The 27,240-nt window shown below is 34.4% G+C and overlaps 1 protein-coding gene across 34 annotated transcripts in view; it reads right to left on the bottom strand.

Moving 5' to 3' along the window:
* The window catches only part of LOC101896394 (calcium-activated potassium channel slowpoke), a 200,434-nt gene that overhangs the window by 128,132 nt on the left and 45,062 nt on the right, over positions 1–27,240 (bottom strand). For all 34 annotated transcript variants that reach the window (XM_020036250.2, XM_059125405.1, XM_059125406.1 and 31 more), the window contains exons 2-6: positions 24,216–24,554; positions 8,583–8,741; positions 7,922–8,033; positions 7,155–7,306; positions 1,620–1,787 (exon numbers count right to left, since the gene is read on the bottom strand). In XM_020036250.2, coding sequence (XP_019891809.1) covers positions 1,620–1,787; positions 7,155–7,306; positions 7,922–8,033; positions 8,583–8,741; positions 24,216–24,551 — 927 coding nt within the window. In that variant the 5' untranslated portion in view covers positions 24,552–24,554. The remainder of the gene's footprint in view (positions 1–1,619; positions 1,788–7,154; positions 7,307–7,921; positions 8,034–8,582; positions 8,742–24,215; positions 24,555–27,240) is intronic.

The raw sequence follows: 27,240 nt of genomic DNA, 5'->3' as shown, positions 1-27,240 counted from the left end.
ATAAAAAAAATAATTTCAAAATATAATACCATAAGAAAATAGAGCCTCTACACATAACCTTGGAGCCACTGTACATACATTTATCTTTCTTAATCAGGGACGTACACAGAAAGGCAATCTGTAAACTATTACGGCAGGGGACCCAAAAAACCCAAAAAAAAAAAATTATTTTGCTGCGTAAATTTCAAATAAAATGTCAATAAAATAGCTTTATTGAAGGGGATAGATCTCCCTCTTTGAGTACATCCCTGTCCCTACCTAAGCTAATGATTTTTAATACATTTGTTAACACATTTTAATTGTTTCAATTGTTAATTGGCATATTTTTGCTCTCAACAAGAAAAAACAACTTAATGGGAACGCTTCATTTTTTATTTTTTGTTGTTGTTGTTATCTTATGTTAAGCTATTAAACACATATGCAGCCGCCAGCATTTCATGCAAATTAAAAGGAACAAAAAGTTAAAAAAAAAATTAATAACATGTTTAGTTTTGTTTCCTCGTAACACATGAAAATGGTATTCTATTCTGGCAATTTTGAGTTATCAAAATTGAAAAAAAAATGCTGGACCTGGTATACACTGAGAGGCGGAAACGGGGATTTTTTTCGAAATTGGAAATTTTTCGAATATTTCAAAAAAAGAAAAAAATTAGGTCAACGCAATATTTCATAAAATAAGACATGACTGTATGTGGAAACATGCAAAAAAATTTGAAAAGTCAAAACAGGGGTTTGGGGGTTCAGGGGGTTGGTCTATACTGGCAGAGTGATAACAACAATGTGGATGAGTAATATTTTGATTTTTTTTCTTAAATTTAAATGAATTTTCTCTCTAAAAGATAATGGCAGAAGAGTGTAACAAAAAAATTATTAAAAAAAATCAAAACGTAATGAAAAAAATTTTTGAAGAAAATGGGTGCAAAACAATTTCCGTTAATGTTTTTCAAATCTATGGCAGTTCAAAGTGAAAGAAGAAGAAGAAGTTGAAATTGTGATGGAAAATCAAAACTTGAAATTTTTTTTTTTTTTTTTTTTTTTTGCAAATGACTTTAACTGGTATTTTGGTGGAGACCCTATTTTGGGAAATAAAAAATAAATCAGAACTGTAATCATCAACAACTAAACGTATTGGTCAGCAAAACTAAAATCTAAGAAAAGTTTATTAATTATTGTTATTTTTTTTTTTGTATTTTGATTTAAATATATTAAAATAGTTCTACTTTCATTCACACAATCGAATAAATAAGTTATGGTACAAATTTTTTATTTTATTTTTTGTTTTGTGAATATTCAATTCACATAACCTCAAAGACGAAATACACGAACAGCAGTTGATTGATGTGGGTTAGTTTTAAACTTTTTCTTTTTTTCTCACAAAATATTTCAATTATTATTATTAACTTTCATCCTAACCTCAAACTTTGGGCTAAAAATAACTTATTATAGATATTTAACCTAATTTTTGGCAGCAGCTTTGTTCTTTTTTTTTTTTTCTCACAGAACCCTTTTGTGTCTTCTACACAAACATAACTTCTTACATAATAAATATTATTTATTTTTTCAATATAAAATATTTAAATTTATAAATCTTCAAAAAAGAAAAGGAAAGGCCAACTTACCAAACCAACGAGCAGAAAGAACACCAGGAATGTTCTTCCCAAGACAGTCTCACAGTATACATCACCATACCCTACTGTTGACATGGTAACAATTAGAAAATAGACACAGGTCCAATAGGATAAACGGTGTGCATTATTAAAATCCAGCGGATCGCCAGAATTTTCCAGCTAAATTTTAAGTAAATGCAAGAATTGTTTTTTTGTTGTTGTATTCGATTTTGTTTTTCCATTCAATTCAAATTACATAACATTTCTATGAAACACATAAAAGGAAGACACATACATACACACGTGTATGTATGTAGGTCTTCCGAATATTTTGTTTTTCTTATCTTATTGGACTTTTATTGGTTATGGGGAAGCCATGGGACATTTTGAATTTTGTGGCATTAAAAAAGTGAGGCACAATCGAGTTCTGGCTTGGCCAAGCAAAATTGAAAATGTTCCGCTTCGAAGTAATAATAATAAAAAAAGATATAATAATAATTAATATAATAATAAAAATATTAATAATATTAATAATAATAATAATAATAATAATAATAATAATAATAATAATAATAATAATAATAATAATAATAATAATAATAATAATAATAAATATAATAACAATAATAATAAAATTATGTCCGATAGTAACAAAAACTGGAAACATTAACCGGTAATCTCAAAAACCACAAGTTTTGTAAAATAGAAACAATCCTTTCCCTAGGAGCCATACCCTATACCACTACAGCGATCAATTTCCAACAAACTCAAAAATTTAAATTAATACTCCGTTACTTTATAGGTCTATCCCACATATTCTAGAGATGTATGAATTCATTTTTTGTATTTTTTATTTTAACCGCAGCCTTAAAGGGCCAATTTTCTTCTCATCGATGTCTTTTTGAACTAGATACGATTCAGGACATTTCGCGTCAATCTAGTTTTCTAATGGGCGTTTTAACCCCCAAAAGAGTCTCTAATTTTACCCAAACTTGGCATATCGTAATATTTTGGTCAAATTTAAGTGAAGTTTGAAGGAGGTCTACGTCTGAAAAATCAGTAAGTTCGACCGGGTCGAACTTTGAATACCCTTCACCATTTGGAACGAATTTGGAAATTTTCAAAAAATAAAATCCTTAAAAAATTCCGTTTAAATTTTAAAAATACCTAATATAGCCGTTATATTGGGGTCTATTCGACGTGGACCTACATAGGCACTGTTTGTCATAAGCCATTACCATATTCAAATTCGAAACTCGAAATGTAGCTAAAATCTTAAAAATATCGAATATAGAGAGATACCGTTATACCGGAGCTGTGCGAAGACCTGGACGAACATAGACAATTTTTTGTCACACTATAGCATCAATTACGAACGTCAAATACGACATCTAAAAAAATTTCGGTGGATATTGTACCTACCGAATATAGGGAGATACTGATAGATGGGGCATAGACGAAGACCTGTACCTGCATAGACAATTTTCTGTCACAGACTGTAGTTTCCATTACGAACTCTAAATACGGAATTTGAAACAATTCCGGTGAATAATGTCGCTAAAATCATCAAAATACCGAATATAGGGAGGTACCGTTGTATGGGGAATATACGAAGACGTGGACCTGCACAGACAATTTTTTGTCATAGGCTGTAGTATCCATTACGAACTCTAAATACGGAATTTGAAACAATTCCGGTGAATAATGTCGCTAAAATCATCAAAATGCCGAATATAGGGAGGTACCGTTATATGGGGCCTATACGAAGACGTGAACCTGCACAGATAATTTTCTGTCTTAGGCTGTAGTATCCATTTTGAACTTCAAATACCAAATTTGAAACAATTCCGGTAAATAAAGTCGCTAAAATCATCAAAATGCCGTATATCGGGAGGTACCGTTATACGGGGGCTATATGAAAACGTGGACCTACATGCCCATTTACGAACATAACCTGCCTACTGGAAAAATAAACATGTTTGCAAAATGTTAGCCTTCTATCTCAATTCGTTCGAAAGATGGCGTGATTACAACAGAGAGACGGACAGAAAGACAGACGGACCTAGCTAAATCGACTTAGAATTTTACGCTGATCAGGAATATATATATATATATATATATATATATATATATATATATATATATATATATATATATATATATATATATATATATATATATATATATATATATACTTTGTTGGGTAATTCGAGGAGTTACAAACGGAATGACAAAGTTAATATATCCTTCACAGTATGGTGGAGGGTATAAAAATATGCCGTCAGATATATATTCTCAGCATACCGTTTGAACCATGGAACAACCAAAAAGGTAGCTAAACTTCGAAGGAAATAGAAAAAATGCAACTTTGACAATTCGACTTTTAAACCGAGCTCAGATTTGCTCATTTTCACTCGGGAGCGCAACCTGCTTGCGAGCAGTATTTCTCAAAGAGTGGGAGTTTTTTACGGAGTCTACTCTTTACTCTTTTGGTTTGTGTGGGAGCCCTCGTGAGTCACTCTTGTTTGAAACATTGGAAGTGGGAACAGAATTACTCAAAGTTTGCTTTAAGATTCAAAACGAGTAGTTTTTTTGTGCTCAATTTTTTTTTCGGCTCCCAAGAGTTCACTCGCTCGAATTCGAGTGGTTTTCACTCTTTCAGCAAAATCAAGTGAGCTTTTCGGAGGTCTGCTTTTAAAGCAAGCAACCGAAGTATTCCATTTTCATACTTCATCTGGGGGAGGTACCAGAAAAAATGGTCCGATCTGTACGATCATTATAACAGATATTGTGTTGATAGAAATATTAAGATCTACCAAGTCTAAATGGAATCGAATGTAAATTTCGCATTTTATGATCTTCAGAAGGAGTGGACAAATATATCCCACCTTCACAGCAAATCTTGTGTTAGTAGAAATAATGGGATGTGTGAAATAGTAAGGTAACCGGATGCTTATTTCGTATTTTATAATCGTTTCGGTTATTCAAAACTTCGACCCTATGTGGGTGAGGTACAACAGATTTTGTGCTGATAGAAATATTGAGATGTGCCACGTCTGAATAGAATCGGATGTCAATTTCGTATTTTATAAACTTCATGGATATTCAAAATTTTGACCCTTTGAGGAGAGATACCAGAAGGAAACATTTTGATGTGTGTAATTTGAATACAATTGGACACTTACATCACATTTTTTTGACCCTTTGTGGGGGAGGTACTTGATGGAGTGGACCGATGTTGTCAATTTTCGCACCTGATCTAGCACTGATCCAAATATTAGGATTTGCAAAGTTTGCAAAAAATTGAATGATCCTTTCTCTTTCTGGACAGTAAAATATTTTTTAGAAAATTTCGGCTTTTTGTGGGGGAGGTACTAGAAGGAGTGGACATTGCATTATTATTGCCCATCTCCGAACTCTTCCTAAGTTTGACAGACAATAATCCCTTCGAGAGTTATCGCGCACGCCAGCCAACAGATAGACAGACAGACGGACGGACATCGTTAGATATACTTCAATTGACCTGAAACGGATTTGGTCCAAAGCGACCAAAACCGTTATTTCGATGAGGCACGTTTTGGCCGTATCAAATTCGATACCGAAAATTCCGCGATCCTCCACAAAATTTCATCAATCTACTTAATTTCGTTCCGAATCGATATTCCACAGACGGACATGGTTATGTCATCTTTGAATCTAACGCTGATATATATTCTCTATGGCTCCGAGAAGTTACAAAGGGAATGACAAACTTTATATGGTGGAGGGTATATTATGGGATTTACATTGAATAGTTTCTAGTGGGGGGTTAAGTCCCCATTGATAGCCAGAAATGACAAATTACGTCAGGTTTGATTGGAATGTGGACCGAAACTTTCAAAATATAGAAAAATTTACACTTATATGGAGGCTATAACAAAAAGGAGACCTGCATTGAATTCTTTGGGGAGGAGTTAAACTATCCACGAAAATTCAAATACCGAAAGGGGTCCAAACGGACAATTTGTTTTGTATTTAGCTAGGAGTAAATTCACGCAGAGAAATTTTTTCAGCTGATTTGGTTAACATTTGGGGTGTAGCCTTTAAAATATCCAAGTTACCGTTATATACAAAAATGTGGATCAACCTTAAGAAGTTAGCGCTTTCCGAGGGCTCTACTTTGAATAATTTTTTTTGGAGTGTTAAACTACCCCCTGAGAACCCGAAATATAAATTTTCAGTATGTTTGGTTGTAAATCTTGAGCCAAAGTATTGAAATCTGAAGGTAAAGTTATATGTGAAGTACACCTGAACTTGGAATCATATATTCCACTTACAATTTCAAATAACTTATTTTTAATATATTTTTAAAATATTTTTAACTTAAGCCTTCCCGAAGTTATATCATGCGCTCTATAGCAATGTTTTTTGGGAACAACTCTAGTTTAGGATACTTTGAAATTTTTTTCCTGAGTTAGGTATTTTTGCCCTGATTCCGGGAAAATAGTTTTTTCTTAGGGTACGAATCCGGATACCCGGATATTTGACCCAAAAATTCCGGGTCCGAGACCCGGGTTAGAACCGGACTTACTAAACCGATATCCACAAAACCCAGAAAAGAAAAAATCAATCCCCGGCCGTAGGCCAACTACTTAATGAACAGAATGTACTGTTATGTACCATATCTCTGGATCCAAGGAAGACATAATAATGGACTCTTTAATTGGGGCCTTTTTTGACTTTTGAGAATTTTTTTTAAACCGGATGCAAAAAAATCTGTAATTTTGATACAACTCCGAAAACGTTTTGAAAAACTTCGACAATAGACCAATTGATGGATAGGTATTTTCATTAGTTTTCAAGTGATAGTGGTTTAGTAGGTCCGAATCTAACCCGGATCTTGGACCCGAACCAAATATACCGGTATCTGGGTCCGTCCCCCACGAAAAAATACTTTCCCGAAATCAAGGTGCAAATACCTACCTCTGGAAAACATTTCAAAAAATGCGCAAGTCTTTACTAATCTAGAGTTAAGCCGTTATTTGGTACGAGAGGTACAAATGCCTCCGTCAATTTTCGTGTAAATCCTCCCAAACCTCCCATGTATTAGTTCCCTCCGATTCTAAGTGATAAGTGTTCTGAAGCCATAATAGGCATTCGAACAATGTTCTTAGTTGGTATGATCTACTTCACAAAAATTCGAAATAGAAACGGTTATTTTATATGGTTGGCTCTACTAACTATGCATAGGGGTTTAGGATATCATCTAGTCGACTTTTGACCTTTCTTTGCTGGTTCTAGTTTTAGTTGTTAGAAACTATAATTGGACCTGATGTTATATGGCAATTTTGCTTTTGAGGGATTGTCGAAGTAGTGGTATAGGATAAATCTTTTTTTTTTTATTTAAATATTTTTTTTAATTATTTAAGTATTTTTTTTTAATTCAAAATTTTTAGATTTTCCGTTAACATCATGTTCCCAGTTTTATATGAACAACATAAAAAATAAAAAAAGTATAATTATTCAAAATTAAATTTATTATTTATATTTATTTAATTTCATACATACCAGATGAATAATACCGGCTGCTGTCAACCATACCGATATGAAAATCGACACCAACTGGGCCAAGCGGATTGAGCTGGATGTTTTTAAAACATTCAAATATTGCAATATATCCGGTACAGTCATAAGACGCAATGCTCGAAGAAATCGAAGACCTGCATGTGGTGTTCAGTATATTTTTGTTTCATTGTCGCGTAGTTGTATCAAGAGGGGGGGGGGGGGGGGGATGGGATTGGGATAGGGTAGGATTTGGGGTGTGGCATTTTAGTGGTGGTGGGTGGACAGTGAGTTAGTGTAAGTGTGTGTTGGGGTGTTGGGTTTTGAGTCGTATTTACGTTGACGTCGCAGTTTCGAGTGTTATGTCGTTTAATTGTGAAAAGCATTATCATTACAATCATGCATTTCGATCAAGCAGACAAATTCGTAAATTCGTTTCGTTTGTTTTTTCATTGCGTTTTGGTGGTTGGGATCATGGAAATCAGAAAAAAAAGAAGAGATAATATAATAAAAGAAATAAAAGAAACAAAATAAAAGATTTAAAAAAAAACAGACATTTTTGTGTTAATAGTTTCCGGATTCAGCGAAGTAGTAGAAGAAGAAATATTTTAAAGTCGTTAAAGAGAGGACAGAGAAAAAATCGTGACAGGACAGACGTACAAAAAACACACTGGCACACAGACACATAGTTAATATCATTTTCACACTCTCTCTCACACACACACACAAACAGAAAGGAAACTAACGGAAAAAAGAAAATTTTGAAATCTTACCGATCCATGTTCGATCTAAATATATTGATACAAAGGACGGGGGTATTGTAAAATAATCTACAAAACTGTACATTTCTAACATAAACCAAAGTTTATCGGACGCCGCTATGAACTGAAAGATATGAAGAAAAAAAGAAAGAAAAAACAACAGATTTTCAAAATTAAATAAAAAGTAAAATTCAGTTAAAATTCGTTACGGCGACATTCATCATCTCGACCATTTCAGTTGTTTGGTTAAATTCATACAAATTGTTTAATAATAACAATAATAATAAAAATATTAATAATATTAAAGAATAACAATAATTAAAAATAAGAACTTTAAATTAAATATAAGTAGCATTGTGTTTTGTAAATGATTGATTCCATTGAGACATTTCTTATAGGGAAATTATATGAAGCGCCTGGAAGTATGCTATAAAAATGGTCAACATTGTTAATGGTTTCTACTTGTTATTACACAACAACAATACTCCCCCAGCCACAATTTTTGCCGGGCTCTCAAATTTCCCTTTAAAAAATATCTCAACAAACTTGATAATTTAATATAAAAATAAATTAGTAAAAATAATTAAAAAATAAATATAATAAAAAAATTGTGATACCAAAAAAAAACAAATAATTATCCAATGTGTGTTTAAACCAATTGTCAGCAACTTACTCGTATAAAAAAGTAAACCATGAAAAATATATTGAATGCAAGATCGATTTGTTGAGTAATGTTAGTACTCCATGGCTGACATCTTTCGACTTCTTCGTTAGATGCATCAACAAAGTATATAATGAGCGAAGCAATACTAAGTATAAATACAAGAACGACCTGGAAAGAAAAATTGGAGAGAAAAACATTAAAAATATGATTATTATTTCAAATATTTCAAATAAAATAAGGCAAACAATAAATTCGCGAATCCAATATCAAATAAAAACTTAGAGACTGATAATTGTGTGCGAATAGTTCTCTCCTTCTATACCCCACGCCGCACTTTGGTACAGGATATTATATATTTTGGGCATTTATTTGTAACATAAAGAAGGAGGCGAGATAGACCCATAGTTACTTTTGAGGATCCAAAGTTAATAGAAGACATATTTTGGTAGAAAGTTTCAACCCTCAAGCGATTTAACAAAGGAGTATTTCTAGTCCTTTTTTTTAAATCTGCCTAAAAACTCCCTTTAAAATTTTCCACGAAATTATTTGTCATAAAATTCTGCTGTAGGTCCTAAAGGACATTAAGAGTCTAAATCTTACCTGAACGGCAGGAAGTTCTATTTTTTAAAAACATATTTTAGGGTTAAAGCCGTACTTTATGTGAGGTTATGCAAAAATCTCCAACAAAGCATAATTTTAGAAAGATAATGTCAAAGACAAAAATTTTCCTCATCGTATTTCACTATAAGTCATCAAAGAAAGAAACTCTTTATTTCCATTATGCAGGGTGAGATGAAAAAAACTGTAACCAACTTCAGACTGCTGTTATTTCTAAGCCACTAGTCCGACAGCTTTTAAAATTATTCCAGTGACAGCTCATTATATTGTTTTTGCATTTTGATGAGAATTTTGTAGAAAAAATGTTATTCGCGATGGAATTCAAGCGTGATAGTGTGATTTCTATATATTTGGCTGGAAAACCACGAGAGGCTATCGTGGTTATCGTGATACTGGTAGCGTAGCTCCACGTGAAGGAAGTGGACGGAAGAAACCAGCAACATCAGCAGAAATGGTTCGAAAGTAAAGAAGCTCGTGAGCTGAACATATCGCAATATTTCATTCGGCAAATATTGAAAAATGAGCTCGGGGTAAAGCCATTGAAATTTCAAAAAAGGCCAAGAACTTACACCGCGACAGAAAGAAAAAAGACTCAAAAGAGCTAAAGAGTTGCTTCGCTTGGCCGAAAGTGGTGGACTGCCGAATTTGGTTTTTTCCCTCTCCAATGAAAAAACATTCGTTGTCCAGCAGTTTGTAAATGAACAAAATGAACCCCTCGTGTTTACTTGCCAAAGAGGTCAGCTGAAAATGTACACCTTTGGTTGGCCACCAGAACTCAAGCGCATGGTGATGATGTGGGCTGCCAAAACAACCGATGGTAGCTCTTCGCTCATATTAATTTACCGTGTCATCAGAATAAATGCCGAATATTATAGCGAAAATATACTGGAGGGTGTATTAAAGCCTTAGGTACGCAAACATTTTGTCCGCAGACCTCGGACATTCCAACAGGACTCAGCACCATCGAACTCAGCACGCGCCACCCAAGAATGGCTACAATATGAGGTTCCTCCCTTCATTTCCAGCGCATAATGGCCACCAAAATCTCCGGATACCAATCCGTGGGACTATTATGTGTGGAGTATTTTGGAAAGCAAGGTTGACACTAAAAAATACCAAAGTGTCGATCACCTCAAGCAAGCGCTTCGCCGGGAATGGGCAAAAATACCGCAGAGCAACATTCGGATTGCGTGTGAGGGTTTCATTGGCCGTTTGAAGGTCATAATTCATGCCAAAGGTCACCAATTCGAACAAATCTAAACTTATTCTAAAATTTGATGCTATGTCCGACATTTTTTGCTTTCATTCAATAACATTTGAAAATAAGTAAAAAGGGTGAAAATTTTGAGTATCCATGAAGCTCATAAAATGGGAAATTAACATCCGATTCTATTTAGAATTGGTGCCTCTCAAGATTATAACAAGATCTGTTATAAATTTGGTAGAGATTGGACCATTTCTTCTGGTACCTCCCACACTTAGGATTAAGTTAAAAAAAAACGCTCAAAGAAAGCAAAATAAGCATCCAACTCTCTTCAAAATTTCACACATCCAAATATTTTTGCTAACACTAGATCTGCAAAACCCTTATGGTACCTCACTCACAAAGGATCACAATTTCCAATATTTATATTTGTCATAACTTGCGAAACAAGTCGGCGATTCTTTATAACCTGCTCTATCTAAATATTTTTCTTAACCAGAAATCTAATATGAATATGTAATTTATCGGAATTTGTGATTTTGCATAAAATTGTATATATTTCAATTTCCCTCAAAAATTTAATGTGTATTAGATGAAGCATGACAATTGAATACTTCGGTCCGTTATATCTTTTACCTCACGCATATTTCCACATTTTCCACAAATTTGCACATATCTCATATAAGGTATGGGAAGTAGTCGCTATAGTCCAAATCTGACACGTTGTATTATTTTTATCAGTCTTAGGTCAAATACGAATTGGTCAATACTGTCCAACTGCTTCGGAACCTCTCCTATAAAGGGTAACAGTTTAAATAATCATAACTTAAGACTGGAGGTATATATCTGTCGGAAAAACAGACTGATACGATTTTACTTGTTCAAAATATATTTAAAAATTTAATGGCTTTCTTCATTCCAACTTAAATTTTACAACTCCCTTTTGCAAACAGCGTGATATTGTAAATCGTTTTTCCATTACTCGCAATTTACAGAAAAAAATACTATCAGTGAAAGCAGAACTTTTTCTCTCTCTACCATTAAATGACAAGCAACGACAACAACAATGACGACAAAAAAACCAAAAGCAATAGGTATTTGAAAAGGGCGCAAATAACGTCATTATGTTTTGTAGCAATTTATCCATATGTCTTTGTTGCCACATTCTGTTCTGCAGCACACCACCATCATCAACTGTTACTACGGCTACTGTAATTTATCGATTGACTGAAAAAGACTCAGCCAGACAAGCCGAGAAAGTTCTAGCTCCACCATCATCAGCAGCTCTTCTGTTAACCCCCCAACAACCTCCAACCTACATCGAATTTTCTTCCGAATCTAAACTACCAACCAAGCGGCAAACAAACTGCCATCGTAAACAAGGACCCATAACCGTATAACACAGACAATAAAATGCGCTCCAATCTCAGCAGTAGCCAGGCATTTTTTCGATGTCGTCGTACAATCATATTAACTTGGCTGGATGGAGAGCTGGAGCGAATGAACGAACGAACAAACGATAGATGAATGGATGACCTATAAAAACGAGCAGCAGCAGAAAAAAATCAAAGTAACCAACGACAGTGTTTAGACATTGAAAGGTGAGACAGCAGAGGATGACAAGTTGCAAGCGGTTGAACATGGAAAGGGGCGACATTGTCCAATGGTGACAAATAATTGAGGGAGAAGGGGTGCAGAAAAAAATCAATAGATTCTTGAAGTAACGATAAATTGCCAGATACAACTGTATTAAGTGTAGCAACAACAACAACAACAACAACTACAACTTGTAGCACTTGTATCCAACTAATTTTGTCTAATCTGATTCATGTTCGAAAACATGCGGAAAAAAGGGGATAGGGGAACTATGTATTTACATGAGGATTACAAATGAATTGATTGAATGGAAGTTGTTAGTGAGGAATTTTGAATTGAGAAGTAGTTCCTAAATGGCATTTTAAGTTGAAATTAGTTGAATAACAGATTCAAATTCAGTTATGAAACGGAGTTTTTTGTAACTTCCAAATATTTTGGTTTGCTTTGAAATATTTTTTACCGAAATCAATTTTCCAATAATTACGGGGACAATTCAGCAGAATATGCAATTAGAGCTAAATAAGTAAAATAGTATCAGTCGGTTTTGCCGACAGATATATACCACCAGCCTTAAGTTATGGTTATTCAAATTGTTGATCCTTTATGGAGGAGGTTCCGAAGCAGTTGGACAATATTGACCAATTCGTATCTGACCTAATACTGATAAAAATACATATAAAGTGCCAGATTCGGACTATATTGACTACTTCCTGTACTTTATATGAAATATGTGAAAATTTTTGGAAAATGTGGAAATATGCGTGAGGTACCAGATATAGCGGACCGAAGTATTCCATTTTCTTACTTCATCAAATGCAGATAAAAATATTGCTATATACAAAGTTTGAAGGAAATCGAACATTTATATCCAATTTAATGCGAACTCATAAATTCCGATAAATTACATATTCATATCAGATTTCAAGTTAAGAGAAATATTCATATATAGCAATTTGTAAAGAATCGCCAACTTGTTTCCAAAGCTATGGCAGATATAAGTATTGTAAATTGTGACCCTTTGTTGTGATGAGTTACCAGAAGAGGTTCGCAGATATATATCATCTTTACAACAGATTTTGCATTGGCAAAAATGTTTGGATGTGTGAAATTCGAAGAGAGTTAGAGGCTTGATTCGCGATTTATGGGCGTTTTGTTTTTCAAAAATTTTAATTCTTTGTGCGGGAGGTACCAGAGGGAGTGGACCAATATATCCCATCTCCACAGCCGATCTTGTGTTAGTGGAAATAATGGGATGTGTGAAATATGAAGATAATCTGATGCTTATTTGGGATTTTATGATAGTTTTGGTTATTAAAAATGTTGACCCTTTGTGGGGGAGGTTCTAGAAGGAATGGTCCGATCTCTACCATCTTTATAAAATATAAAAGTGTGTTACTGGAAATATTGAGATGTGCCAAGTCTTAATGGAATCGGATGTTAATTTCGTATTTTATGAGCTTCATGAATATTCAGGTACCAGAAGGAGTGGACCGATATATTCCATATTCAGACCAAACCTTAGATTAATAAAATAATATTAATAAAATTGTGATATGTGTAATTTGAAGAGAACTGGATGCTTATTTCCGATTTTATGATTGTTTCGGTTATTCAAAACTTTAACCCTTTGTGGGGGAGATACCAAAAGAAGTGGTCCGTTCTTTATGTTCATTGTAAAGGATCTTGCGTTGTTGGAAATATTGATACGTGCCAAGTCTGAATGGAATCGGCTGTTAATTTCGTGTTTTATGAGCTTCATGAATATTCAAAATTTTGACACTGAGGGAGGTACCAGAAGGAGTGGACCGATATATTCCATCTTCACAGCAAATCTTTTGTTAGTAGAAATAATAGGATGTGCGAAATATGAAGAGAATCGAACGCTTTGTCGGATTTTATAATAGTTTTGATTATTCGAAACTTTTACCCTTTGTGGGGGAGGTACCAGAAGGATAGATCCGATATTTTCCAACTTCACACCAGATCTTGCGTTGCTAGTGATATTGATATGTGCCGAGTTTGAAAATAATCGGATACTCATTTCGCGTTTTACGAGCTTCATATTAAAAACTTTGATGCTTTGTGGGGGTGGTACCAAAAGGTATGGACCAATTTATTCCATTATCACACTAGATCTTGGGTTAATAAAAATATTGTGATGTGTGTAATTTGAAGACGATCGGGCACTTACTTCACATTTTATAAGAGTTATAATTATTTAAAATTTTGACCCTTTATGGGGGAGGTACCAGAAGGAGTGGATCGATATATTCCATCTTAACTCCAGACATTTGGTTAATCAAAATATTGTGATGTGTGTAATTTGAAGGCAATCGGACTCTTATATCACATTTTATAAGATTTATAATTATTCAAAATTTGGAACCTTTGTGAGGGAGGTACTTCATGGAGTGGACCGATATTTACCATTTTCGCACATATTGACACAAATATTGGAAGCAAAATCGGAATATCGTTTCTCTTTTTGTGTGGAAAATATATTTTTTGAAAATTTCGACCTCTTGTGGGGAAGTTGCCAGAAGGTGTGGACCGATATATTCCATTATCACACCAGACCTTGGGTTAATAAAAATATTGGGATGTGTGAAATTTGAAGATAATCGCACTTTTATATAACATTTTATAAGAGTTGTAATTATTCAAAATTTTGTGGGGGAGGTACTTGATGGAGAATATCGGTACATTCTCCATTTTCGCACCTGACCTTGCACTGATGCAAATATTAGGATTTGCAAAGTTGGAGCAATCTCGGATTATCGTATCTATTTCTGTGCAGAAAATATATTTTTTGAAAATTTCGACCTTTTTTGAGGGGGAGCTACCACAAGAAGTGGACCGTTATATTCCATCTTAACAACAGATCTTGGGTTCATGAAAATATTAGGATGTGTGAAATTTGACGGCAATCGGACTCTTACATCACATCTTATAAGAGTTATAATTATTCCAACCCCTTTGTGGAGGAGGTACTTGATGGGGATCACCGGCATTTTCCAACCTGACCTAGATTTAACGAAAATTCTAGGATTTGCAAAATTGAAGCAAAATAGGCTTATTTCTTTCTGTGCAGAAAATATTTTCTTTGAAAATATCGATATTTTGAGGGGGAGGTACCAGAAGGAGTGGACCGATATTACTCATCTCTGAAATCGATCTAAGTTTGACAAAAATATTACGATGTTCCAAGTTTGGATCAAATCGGATATTCCCTTCGAGAGTTATCGTGCGCACCAGCCAGCCAGACAGACGGACGGACGGGCATCGCCAAATCGACTTCAAATGTTCTGAAACGGAATTGGTCCAAAGAGGCCTAGGATCTAAAACTATTATTTCGACTAGGCACGTTTTGACCGTATCTTGCCATGTGGCTGAGGCTATAAAAATGTTTGATTTTAATTTACGACTGCTGCCCTGTCCTGAGCTTTTAAAGAATGATTTTTAAAAAAATATATAAATGTAGTCCGGAAATTTTAAAAAGTTAAGATTTTGGTCCTGTATATCCTTTAAAAAATATTTGATAAAAAAAAATCCACTTGCCACTTAAAAACCTGTTAAAAATATTCATGAATTCTATCAAGGATTTTTGTCCTGAGAGTCTCATAAAAACTTATCAAGAGAATCTAGATTTTAAGCAAGGGAGTCTTCGAAAAATATTTCTTAAAATCTTAGAATTTTAGTATTAATGCACAAAATAATTGGGGTTAATCGGAAGGTATAATACGAAATTAATGAATTTCGAAAAAAAAACTTGGCCTTCTATAGGAAGGTAACCGAAGACAAATGAATATTTTTACAATTGTAAAAAGCCTGACTAACATTTCAGGAAAATTCCATATTTAGACCCCTTACATTGGATTTAAGATTCTGATTTTTTTTTAAGATTGGCCATTTGTGTGGGATTATCAAAAACTGTGATTTTCGATTTTCACACTTGATAAAACTTTGGCAAAAATGTTGGTATGTCCGATGTTTGAAAAAAATCGGAGAGAGATATTTTGAGCTTCGTTTCCAACTATGGTTCATAGATGGCGCGAATATTATGATATTTTCCATAGTCTGATTTTCAGGTTCATCAGGTGATTTTCAGAAGCTGCTATTTTTTGTGTGACCAAATTTGTCCGGTATAAATTTTCCAAAGAGAGCATTGCGGCCTTCTCTCTTAAATTGAAGATTTTTATATAGCTCGCTTTTAAATTTCCCGATTTTAATTAAATTTTACGCCTCTTTAGTTCAGGCCTCTTAAATCGACTTCCTTTAAAATTTCCGCATTTTAATTAAATCCCAACCTGTATTGAACGGTCTATGACCATGTAATGTATGTAAATGCGACATAGACTGTCAATTGGCGTTTCCAATAAATATACATTGTCTCTGGTCATTACTGTGTAACTAATTAACATGCTATTTTTGTGGAGAGGGGAGAGGATGAGAGAGGAAAGAGAAAACGAAGGGTAGTAGTTTACATTCTTACTGAGCCAGTAATTATTTGCAGGTAAATAGATGGCGGCACAACGATGGCATTTAATTAAATGTCATGGAGTTGATGACTAATGCCAATTTAATAAAAAAAAATCAGTAATGCGGTAATTGTGAACAGGACATGGGCCTTCGAATTGAATTTTCAATAATTTTCGATAAGGGGAGAAATGTTTTGTATAAAATTTAATTTAAATTCGATTTAAATGTAATTTTTGCAAAAATATTACCCTTCAACTGAAAGTATTTAAATAGCGGAGGATGATGTTGAAATATACAAAAAAAACTAGTTAAAAGGTATCAGTCGGTTTTGCCAACAGATGTATACCCTCAGCCAATGTTCGATAATTTAAATATATTTTGACTTATGTTATGATTATTCAAATTGTTAACCCTTTATGGAATAGGTTCCGAAGCAATGGGCCAATATTGCCAATTTCATATGGGACCTAAATAAATATGATATAAATAATGCGAAGTGCCAATTTTTGGACTATATCGACTACTTCCTTCACTTTGTATGAAAGTTTTAATAATTTTTAAAAAATATTAAAATATGCGTGAGGTATCAGATATAGTCGACCGAAGTATTACATTTCCATAAAATATTGGTATAGGCAAAATTACAAGAAAATCGAACATTTATATTCATTTTTATGCGAAATATTAAATTCCATATTTATCTGTGGTTTCTGGTTGAGAGAAATATTTTATGGGGGAGGTACCAGAATGATTGGACTGATACATCACATCTTCACAGCAGATGTAGTGTTAGTAAATATAATGAGATCTATGAAATATAAAGAGAGCCGGATTCTTATTTCGGATTTTATAATCGTTTTACTTATTAAAGACTTTGACCCTTCGTGAGGAAACTACCACAAGTAATCATTCGATCTCTTCCATCTTTATAACATATATTGTGTTGATGGTAATATTGAGATGTACCAAGCCTGAATGGAGTCGGATGCTAATTTCGCAGTTCATCAGCTTCATGGATACTCATAATGCTGACCCTTTGTGGTGGAGTAGACCGATATATCCCATCTTCACAGCAGATCTTGTGCCAGTAGAAGCAATGGAATGTGTTAAATATGAAAAGAACCGGATTCAAAATTTCGACACCACTGTGGAGGAGGTGCCAGAAGTTTTGCACCGATATTTCCCATGTTCACACCAGATTATGTATTGACGGAAATATTGAGATATGTGAAATTTGAAGAGAATCGAATGCTTATTTTACAGATTATAAGAGATATAATTATTCGAAATGTTGACCACCCATAGTGGAGGAGGTACCAGAAGGAGTGGACGGATAAATCCCATCTTCACTCCTGATTATGTGTTAATAGAAATAATGGGATGTGGGTAATTTGGTTATTCAAAACTTTGACTCTTTGTGGGGGAGGTACCAGAAGGAATGGTCGCATCTCTACTATATTCAAAACAGAATTTGTGTTGATGGAAATATTGAGATGCGCCAAGACTTAGTGGAATCGGAAATTAAGTTCGTATTTTATGTTCTTCATGGGTATTCAAAATGTTAACCCCTTTGTGGGGGAGGTACTAGAAGGAGTGCACCGATATATACCATACTCCCAGCAAGTCTTGTGTTAAAAAAAATATTGCGATGTGAAAATATTGCGATGTGATGAAATATGAAGATCTGATTTTATAATCGTTTTGGTTATTCAATATTTTCACCCCTTATGGGGGAGGTACCTGAAGGCATCGGCGGAAAAATCCCATTACCACACCTGATTTTGTTTTAAAAGAAATATTGGTATTTCGCAAATTATAAGAGATATAATTATTCAAAATTTTGAGCCTTTTGTGGGGGAGGAACCAGAAGGAGTGCACCAATATACCCCATGTCCACAGCAGGTCTTGTGTTTGTAGAAATGTTGGGATGTGCCAAGTTTGAAAATAATCGGATGCTCATTACGCATTTTATGAGCTTCGTAGTTATTCAAAATGTTGAACCCCTTGTGGAGAAGTTAACAGAAGAAATGATCCGATCGGTACCATCTTTATAACATATCTTATGTTGCGGGAATATTGTACCATGTACCAAGATCTGAATGGAATCGGATGTTAATTTCCCGTTTTATGAGCTTTATGGATATTCAAAATTTTGACCCTTTGGGCGAGAGGTACTAGAAGGAGTGGGCAGATATTTTCCATGTTTAAAACAGATCTTGTGATGATGGAAATATTGAGATGGGGGAAGTCTCAGTCTCAGAAGTCAGATGTAGATTTTGCGATTTATATGGATATTCAAAATTTGATAGATTGGAATAGAATATAGATCGGATAGAAATCAGATTATCATTTCCTCTTTTTGTGCAGTAATTTTTTTTTTTGGGAAACTTCGACCTTTTGTGGGGGAAGGTACCAGAAGTAGTGGACCGATATTACCCATCTCTGAACTCGATCTAAGTTTGATAAAAATATTACAATGTACCAAGTTTGGATCAAATCGGATACTGCCTTCGAGAGCTATCGTGCTCACCAGCCAGACAGACGGACATCGCTAGATCGGCACCAAACAACCTGAAACGGATTTGCTTCAAAGAGACCTAGGATTTAAAACCGTTATTTCCATTAGCACGTTTGGGTATCAAATGATATATACCCTCTCTAGCCATATGGCTGAGGGTATAAAAATTAGGAGACATTAAAAAATGCCCTAATAAAAGAAACCTTTTTTCTGACAAAGTATTAAACAAATTTCGGATTCTATTTTCGAATAGCAGGATATATTAAAAAAGTCCCCAATAATAAAAAACATTTTCACACAATACCAAAAAAATTCGGAATTAATTTTTTGATGGAGATGACTTTGCATTAGTAGCACGTGATAGCCACTAGTCAACAATCAAATATTTGGTCAGGCGCCATGTCACAAGGAATGACAAAAAATACCTTTCCTCCGTTCAAATCATATGGCCCACACTTTTCACATCATAAATTTTATTTTAAATACCACAACAATGTTCAGAGCAAACTTTAGTCACACTGACTGACTGACTGACTATTGTACAGGCGATATACGATATGCCGACGACGCACGGCTAACATTACCTACGGAAGACCACAAACATACCTACTCGTATATCAATGAGTTTTTATCTTCCCGGTTTTTGATAGACAACTTGTACTGACTTTATTGAATGATTCTGGTATTTGACGGCTGAAGAAACTGTCATTATTATCGCGAATATTCTTTGGGTGGTTGCCTGGCGGGGGTATTTTCTTGTCAATCACAGACAGCTGACACTTTTTCGTCTCTTCAATGTCAGTTTGGGATTTGCGAAGACATTTTTGTGAGTCCCCTCCGTCATGGCATGGGCAGTAGTAAGTAGTAGTTCAGGTGGTGATGATGATGAGTTAGTAAAATATTTTGTGAAATAATTTGGAGGTAATATATTGCCCCGGCATTTATCTGGCGGCTTATGAGGCCAACGGGTGGTGTACATTTTTTTTATCGATATTTATTTTCCATCAAATTCTAATTTGTTTCAATCGGGAATTTTGAATGTCATGCCGTTGCAAATTAAATTACAAGAAATTACTGAATTGGAGATCGATGAAAGATGGTGTGATAAAAAAAATAGGTTTTTTGATTTTTCGGTATTATATTTTGGGTGGAATTTATGATACTCTATAAAGTGTTGGAATATTAAAAAAATGACAGAGAGCATATCGTATATATGTAAAAAAAATGGTTGTCATTTATGTAATAATTAATGAGGTATACGATAGGGTTCAAGAAACGTAGATAGGGACGATTTTTGTCATTAATGAAATACGAGAAATTTGGCAATATTTTAGACAACTCAAATTTTTTTAATACCCTCAACCAGAGGGTTGAAAGGGTATATATGATTTGATACGGCAATAATGTGCCTCAATGAAAAAACGGTTTCAGAACCAAGGTCTCTTTGAACCAAATCTATTTCAGGATTCTTACGATAACTCTTGAAGGGAGTGTCGATTTTATCAAAACTTCGTACATCTTAATATTATTATCAAACTTAAATAAGGAGATGAGCTATATGGGTCCACTTCTTCAAAACATTCTGATAACTCCCACACAAAAGGTTGAAGTTTTCAATAAAATATTTTACTGCACAAGAAGAGAAATGATAATCCAATTATGCTCCTACTTTGCAAATCCTAATATTTGTACTATTTTCAGGTGCGAAAATGGACAGTATTGGTCTTCATCAAGTACCTCGCTCACAAAGGGTCAAAATTTTGAATAATTATATCTCTTATAATTTGCGAAGTAAGCATCCGATAATTTTCAAATTTCACACATTCTAATATTTCTATCAAAACAAAATCAGGCGTGAAGATGGGGTTTATCGGCCCACTCCTTCTGGTACCTCCCCCCCCCCTCCCAAGGGGGTCGAAATTTTCAATAACTACGAAAATCATAAAACGCGAAATGAGCATCCGGTTATTTTTAAACTTGGCGCATCCGAATATTTCTACCGACACAAGACCTGGAGAGAAGATGGAATATATCGGTCCACTCCTTCTGGTACATCCAAAGGAGTCAAAATGGTTCAATAATTATATATTCTATATAATCAGGTGTGAAGTTGGCATATATCGGTGTACTCCTTCTGGTACCTCCCCCACAAGTGCGTCGAAATTTTCAATAACTACGAAGCTCATAAAACGCGAAATGAGTATCCGATTATTTTAAAAACTTGGCACATACCAATATTTCTACTGACACAAGATCTGGTGAGAAGATCGAATATATCGGTCCTGGTACCTCTTCCACAAAGGGTTAACATTTTGAATAATTATATCTCTTATAATTTGCGAAATAAGCATCCAATACTTTCTCAAATTTCACACATTCCAATATTTCTATCAACACATAATCAGGTGTGGAGATGGAATATATCGGTCCACTCCTTCTGGTACCTCCCCCACAAAGGGTAAACGTTTTGAATAACCAAAACTATAATACAGGGTGAGATGAAAAAACTGCAACCAATATCAGGCTGTTGTCATTTCTAAGCCACTCGTCCGACAGCTGTAAAAATTATTCCAGTGACAGCTTATTACATTGTTTATAAGGGTACAAAAGCATTTTGGTGAGAATTTTTCAGAAAAAAAGTTATTTGTGAGGGAATTCAAGCGGGATAGTGTGACTTCTTTATATTTGGCTGGAAAACCACAAGTGGTCATCGTTAGAGCCCTCCAGCATTTAAATGTGAATAAATCGTTTGTCTCTTACCATCGCTAGTTAATGTGATACTGGTACTGACAAGGAAGTGGACGGAAGAAAACAGCAACATCAGCAGAAATGGTTCGAAATGTAAAGAAGCGACTTCTATCGAAACCCGCGTCGCAGTGGTCGAAAAATGCTAAAGCAATATTCCATTCGGCAAATATTGAAAAATGAGCACGGGGTAAAGCCATTGAATTTCCAAAAAGTGCAAGAACTTACAGCGCCACAGAAAGAAAATAGACTCAAGGGAGCTAAAGAGTTGCTTTGCTTGGCCGAAAGTGTTGAACTGCCGAAATTGGTTTTCTTTGTTTGCAAAGAAACAAAATTATCGTGTCTACTTGCCAAATAGGTCAGCTGAAAATGTGCACCTTCGGTTGGCCACCAGAACTCAAGCGCCGGCCATAGTGATGGTGTGGGCTGCCATAACAACCGATGGTCGCTCTCCGCTCGTATTAATCGACTGTGGCATCAGAATAAATGCCGAATATTATCGCGAAAATATTCTGGAGGGTGTAAAAAGAGCCTTGGGCACGCAAACATTTTGGCCGCAGACCTTGGACATTCCAACAGGACTCAGCACCATCGCACTCAGTATACGACACCCAAGAATGGTTACAAAATGATGTACCTCGCTTCATTTCAAACGCTCAATGGCCACCAAAATCTCAGGATACCAAGCCGTTGGATAATTGTGTCTGGAGTATTTTGAAAAGCAAGGTTGGCACTAAAAAATAGCAAAATGTCGATCACCTCAAGCAAGCGCTTCGCCGGGAATGGGCCAAAATACCGCAGAGCAACATTGTGGCAGCGTGTGACGGTTTCATTGGCCGTTTAAAGGCCATAATTTGGGCCAAAGGTGACCAAACCGAACAAATCTAAACTTATTCTAAAATTTAATGCTATTTCCGATATTTTTGCATTCATTCAATAAAATTTAAAAAAATAAATAAAAATTATGGCATTTGACTTTGTTGCAGCTTTTTTATCTCACCCTGTATATATCTGCGAATCAATCCCACAAAGGGTCACAATTTTCAATACTTTGATCTGTCATAGCTTGCGAAACAAGTCAGAGATTCTTGGCAACTTGTTAGAGATAAATGTTTCCCTCATCCAGAAACTTGAGATGATCATCTGATCGTCTGATCGTTTGTTTGTAATTGATAGACTCAAAAACTGCTGAACAGATTTTCCTGAAAATGTCCACATAAACTACAGCAACGCCTGAAAGTAACAATTGCTACATAAATTTTTGAAATTCCACTTGGAACTGGAAATATAGCATCAGAATCGGAGGTACCTCTAAAAAATTTAGTTTTTGTGTGGACATGAACTAAATGAATGAAATTTGGAATGTGGGGCCGAATTTGGTCTAAAAATTAATTTTGTAAATTTTTATTGTAGAAATATTGAATTTTTGTTTTCACCCTCTCCTCTCTTTTTCGGTCAGCAACGCCAATGGAGGCTCGGGTATACGACTGCCCTAGACAATGTTTAGATGTGTTGTCCAATATGTAGAAGATTACGATTGGTACTTTTCATTGTAGACACACTAGCTTCCCTCTCTCTCTCTCTCTCTCTCTCTCTCTCTTCCCTCTTCTCCCCTCAAATTTAATCCCGCATTCCCTAAGCGACATCTCTTTAAATCCCTTCCGGGTTTCTTTAAAGTGACAAAATTAGTTTGTAATCACCGCAATTAGAAAACGAGAGAGAGAAAAATACTTAAAACAAATCCAAAAACTACTCTGCCACCACTCCATCCACCAATAACCTGCGACTAAACTGATGTGGTACCCTCAAGTGATTGCCATATCAAATTACCATTGAAAACAAAGAGCCATTGCAGTGCAAAGTAGTACTTGAGTGGAACCACTTGTCCCATGGAGAAAGAAACTTCTTCTTTTTTCAATGAAACTCTTAGTTCGAGGTAACTGCAGGCCCGGCACACTACAACCTGAAGTACGTTAATAATTCAAAAGTGCCTATTAACCCACATTTAAATAAATACATAGCCGGGTAGCCGCCCATGGCGTAATGCTAAGGTAATGTTGAAACACACATACATGACGAGGAGGACGGCCAAACCACTCTTTGGCCCGAACACACATGTGAAAAACAGATGTCACTCGCCTCCAGATGGTATCCCAGCGCCATGACATAATTCTCGAACAAACCAAACTGCTGTGCACGGAAGCCATTGAGACTGCCTCCTGCCCGGCCATTCATTCATGGCAACTAACTCAATGGCATGCAATGCTAGCTATGGCCAATGAGCACAAATAACTAATTGTTCAAATGGCCGCAGGGCACGAGACACGCCACGCCACGCCATAGACGAGAAAAAGAGGACAATTAACATTTTGTTTGCCAACCCATTTCAAAGCTTACGTTGGGTTGCTCACACACAACAAGAGGTTATAAAGTTGTTAATTTGAGTAGATGATGATGTTGTTGTTGTTATTCTTTTACTTACCAATATACGACCGGTTGTGGTTTGACCCGATATAAGCTCTCCAGCCCAGTCTTTGGCTTCTGTCATAAACGTGCCCTCGAACTCCTGTTTGTTTCTGGATGCCTTCTGCTCCTTCTGCTTGGGATCGTTCGGTCCCAGCTCGGGTTCCTTGCGACAGCATATAAATGCAAATGCCCGCCATAGTAGGACGATGAGAAATCCGGCAAGAAATGTGAAAATGCTCGAGAGCAGAAAGCAGTAGTATTTTCGAACTTTGAGACAATCATCGACCTCGAATGGTGAACCTGTTGGATCTTCAGCCAATGATTCGACAGTGCTTTGATCACACCCCGACATCCCCTTAAAAAAGTGAGAGAAAGAGAACAAAAAAATTATTATAAATTTATAAAAAATATTTTTTTTGTAAAAATGAGCAACGAAATAATGTTTTAGTAGCCTATAACGACATGGGTGAGAACTACCCAGACACATACAAACATATATTTATGATTTTCGTTAGACACACACACAATAAAATTTATAAATTTTTATTATTTTTATTTTTTTTTTTTTCATTCCTAATATTCATAGCCATGACTATCTAAGTGTTTGCATGATCTGATGATTTAATGTAATTTTAAATATCTTTCATATCTAGGTTTGATGATTAATATGATTAGCAGAGTACATACATATGTATGTATGTAGGTACATATATATATGTATTTTTAATGTAAAACCTACAGTTTTATGGATTTGCAGGAAATTAGAAAAAACTGCTAATTTTCTTAATAAATATGATTTTTTTATTAACAAAAGTTATTGGTATTTTTCATGGTAAATATTCAATATACAAATTTCTTTTATTCAGAGACTCACAATAAAATTCGGTCTAGAATAATTCTTCCTTTGACACTTTGCTCAAAACTTGAAGTATAGACAGAGATTTTGACCTGGATTGGAAACGTGTGCAATTAACAGTAAAAAAGCACACATATAATTTTCCTGTACACATATTACGAAGCTAATTTTCTTAAAACCTATTTTACCTAGATGTATGGTATATTCTGAGATATATGGTAAAATTTTGTGGAGAATATTTCTTCCCTTAACACTTTCCCCAAAAATGAAGAATAAAGGGAGATTTTGACTCGAAATGAAAACGTATATAATTAACAGTAAAAAAACACACATATAATTTTCACTTCCAGTACATACATTTCGAAGGTAATTTTCTTAAAAACTATGCTTCCTAGATATATGATTTAGTCTGAGCTTTATAGTAAAATTTTGTGGAGAATATTTCTGCCTATAACTCTTTCCCCAAAAAATGAAGAATAAAGGAAGATTTTGACTCGAAATGAAAACGTGTATAACCAAGAGTAAGAAACACACACAAAACTTTTACTTGCAGTACATATATTTCGAAGGTGATTTTTTTTAAAAAACTATGCCTCCTAGATATATGATTTATTCTGAAATATATAGTAAAATTTTGTGGAGAATATTTCTACCTTTAACACCTTCCCCAAAAAATTAAGAATAACGGGTGATTTTGACTCGAAATGAAAACGTGTATAATTAACAGTAAGAAAACAAACACAAACTATTTACTTGTAGTACATTAAATTCGAAGGTAATTTTTTTAAAAACTATGCTCCCTAGATATATGATTTAGTCTGAGATAAAGAGTAAAATTTTGTGAAGAATATTTCTTCCCTTAACACTTTCCCCAAAAAATGAAGAATAAAGGGAGATTTTGACTCGAAATGAAAACGTGTATAATTAACAGTAAGAAAACAAACACAACAATTTTACTTGTAGTACATAAATTTCGAAGCTAATTTTCTTAAAAACTATATTACCTAGATGTATGGTTTATTCTGAAATATATAGTAAAATTTTGTGGAGAATATTTCTTCCTTTAACACTTTCCCCAAAAAACAGGAATAAAGTGAGATTTTGACTCGAAATGAATACGTGTATAATTAACAGTAAGAAAACAAACACAAACTATTTACTTGCAGTACATTAAATTCGAAGGTAATTTTTATAAAAAACTATGCTTCCTAGATATATAATTTAGTCTGAGATTTATAGGGAAATGTTGTGTAGAATATTTCTTCTTGTGACACCTTCGGCCTAAAACGGAATTTTATATTACTTTCAAGCGGCAAATCGAAAAAAGCCCCTATAAAAAGGTAAATCTCCAGTTTTGCTATCAATTGATGAGACTTTCTTTTTTAAAATAGATTTTTGTTACAAATATCTTTAACAATGAATTTATATCGTTGCAGCATTTAAGTGTTTTTTTTTATTCTTGACCCATGTGGTTTTAATATATGTATATATTAATGAAAACAACAATTTTTTAAATGAAAATGGCCAATTAATATCTGGTAGTAATTCCAACAAAAAGAAAACGCTTAATATTTTATTGAGATAAACAATCATAAAAAAACACAAAACAAATTAGACCTCCTAAAGCTGAAAGTCAGCTTTTTTATGAGAATAATTGGCAATTTATTAAGACAAGTTAATCATAAAAAAATAAGTCAATAAAATTTTTTTTTCTTTGCTTTTTTGGAAATAAGTTACAATTGTTTAGCTGAGATGTCTATAATGTGTCATAAAATATAAAATGTTTTTGAAAAAAAAAACATAAAATAACAAATGGTGCCGATGTAGTCATCAAAAATTATCATTTATTAGTTTTTTAATGATCTGTAGTAGCAAAATAAAGCCCTTTTTAATTTCAGGACGAAATTTTGTTTCTGAATGGGAAAATTTAATCCCAACGTCAGTACAGGGATTAGCCATCTAGTCCAACATTTTAAGTACGGTAAAATAGATACATTTCAATGTAAACACGTTTTAAAAAGTATCAGTCCGACTTGTCGAGAAATATATACCCTCAGCTTACGTGTGATAATAAAAAATATTTTCCCTTTATTATTTAAAACGTTTACCCTTTATTGGGATAGTACCGAAGGAATAGGCCAACATTTTCAATTTCGAATATGGCCTAAGATTGATATAAATATTG

Source organism: Musca domestica, unplaced genomic scaffold, assembly GCF_030504385.1.
Source record: "Musca domestica strain aabys unplaced genomic scaffold, Musca_domestica.polishedcontigs.V.1.1 33, whole genome shotgun sequence".
Lineage (NCBI taxonomy): Eukaryota > Metazoa > Arthropoda > Insecta > Diptera > Muscidae > Musca > Musca domestica.
The sequence above is the reverse complement of the archived record's forward strand: the minus strand, read 5'-3'. Positions and strand labels throughout refer to the sequence as shown.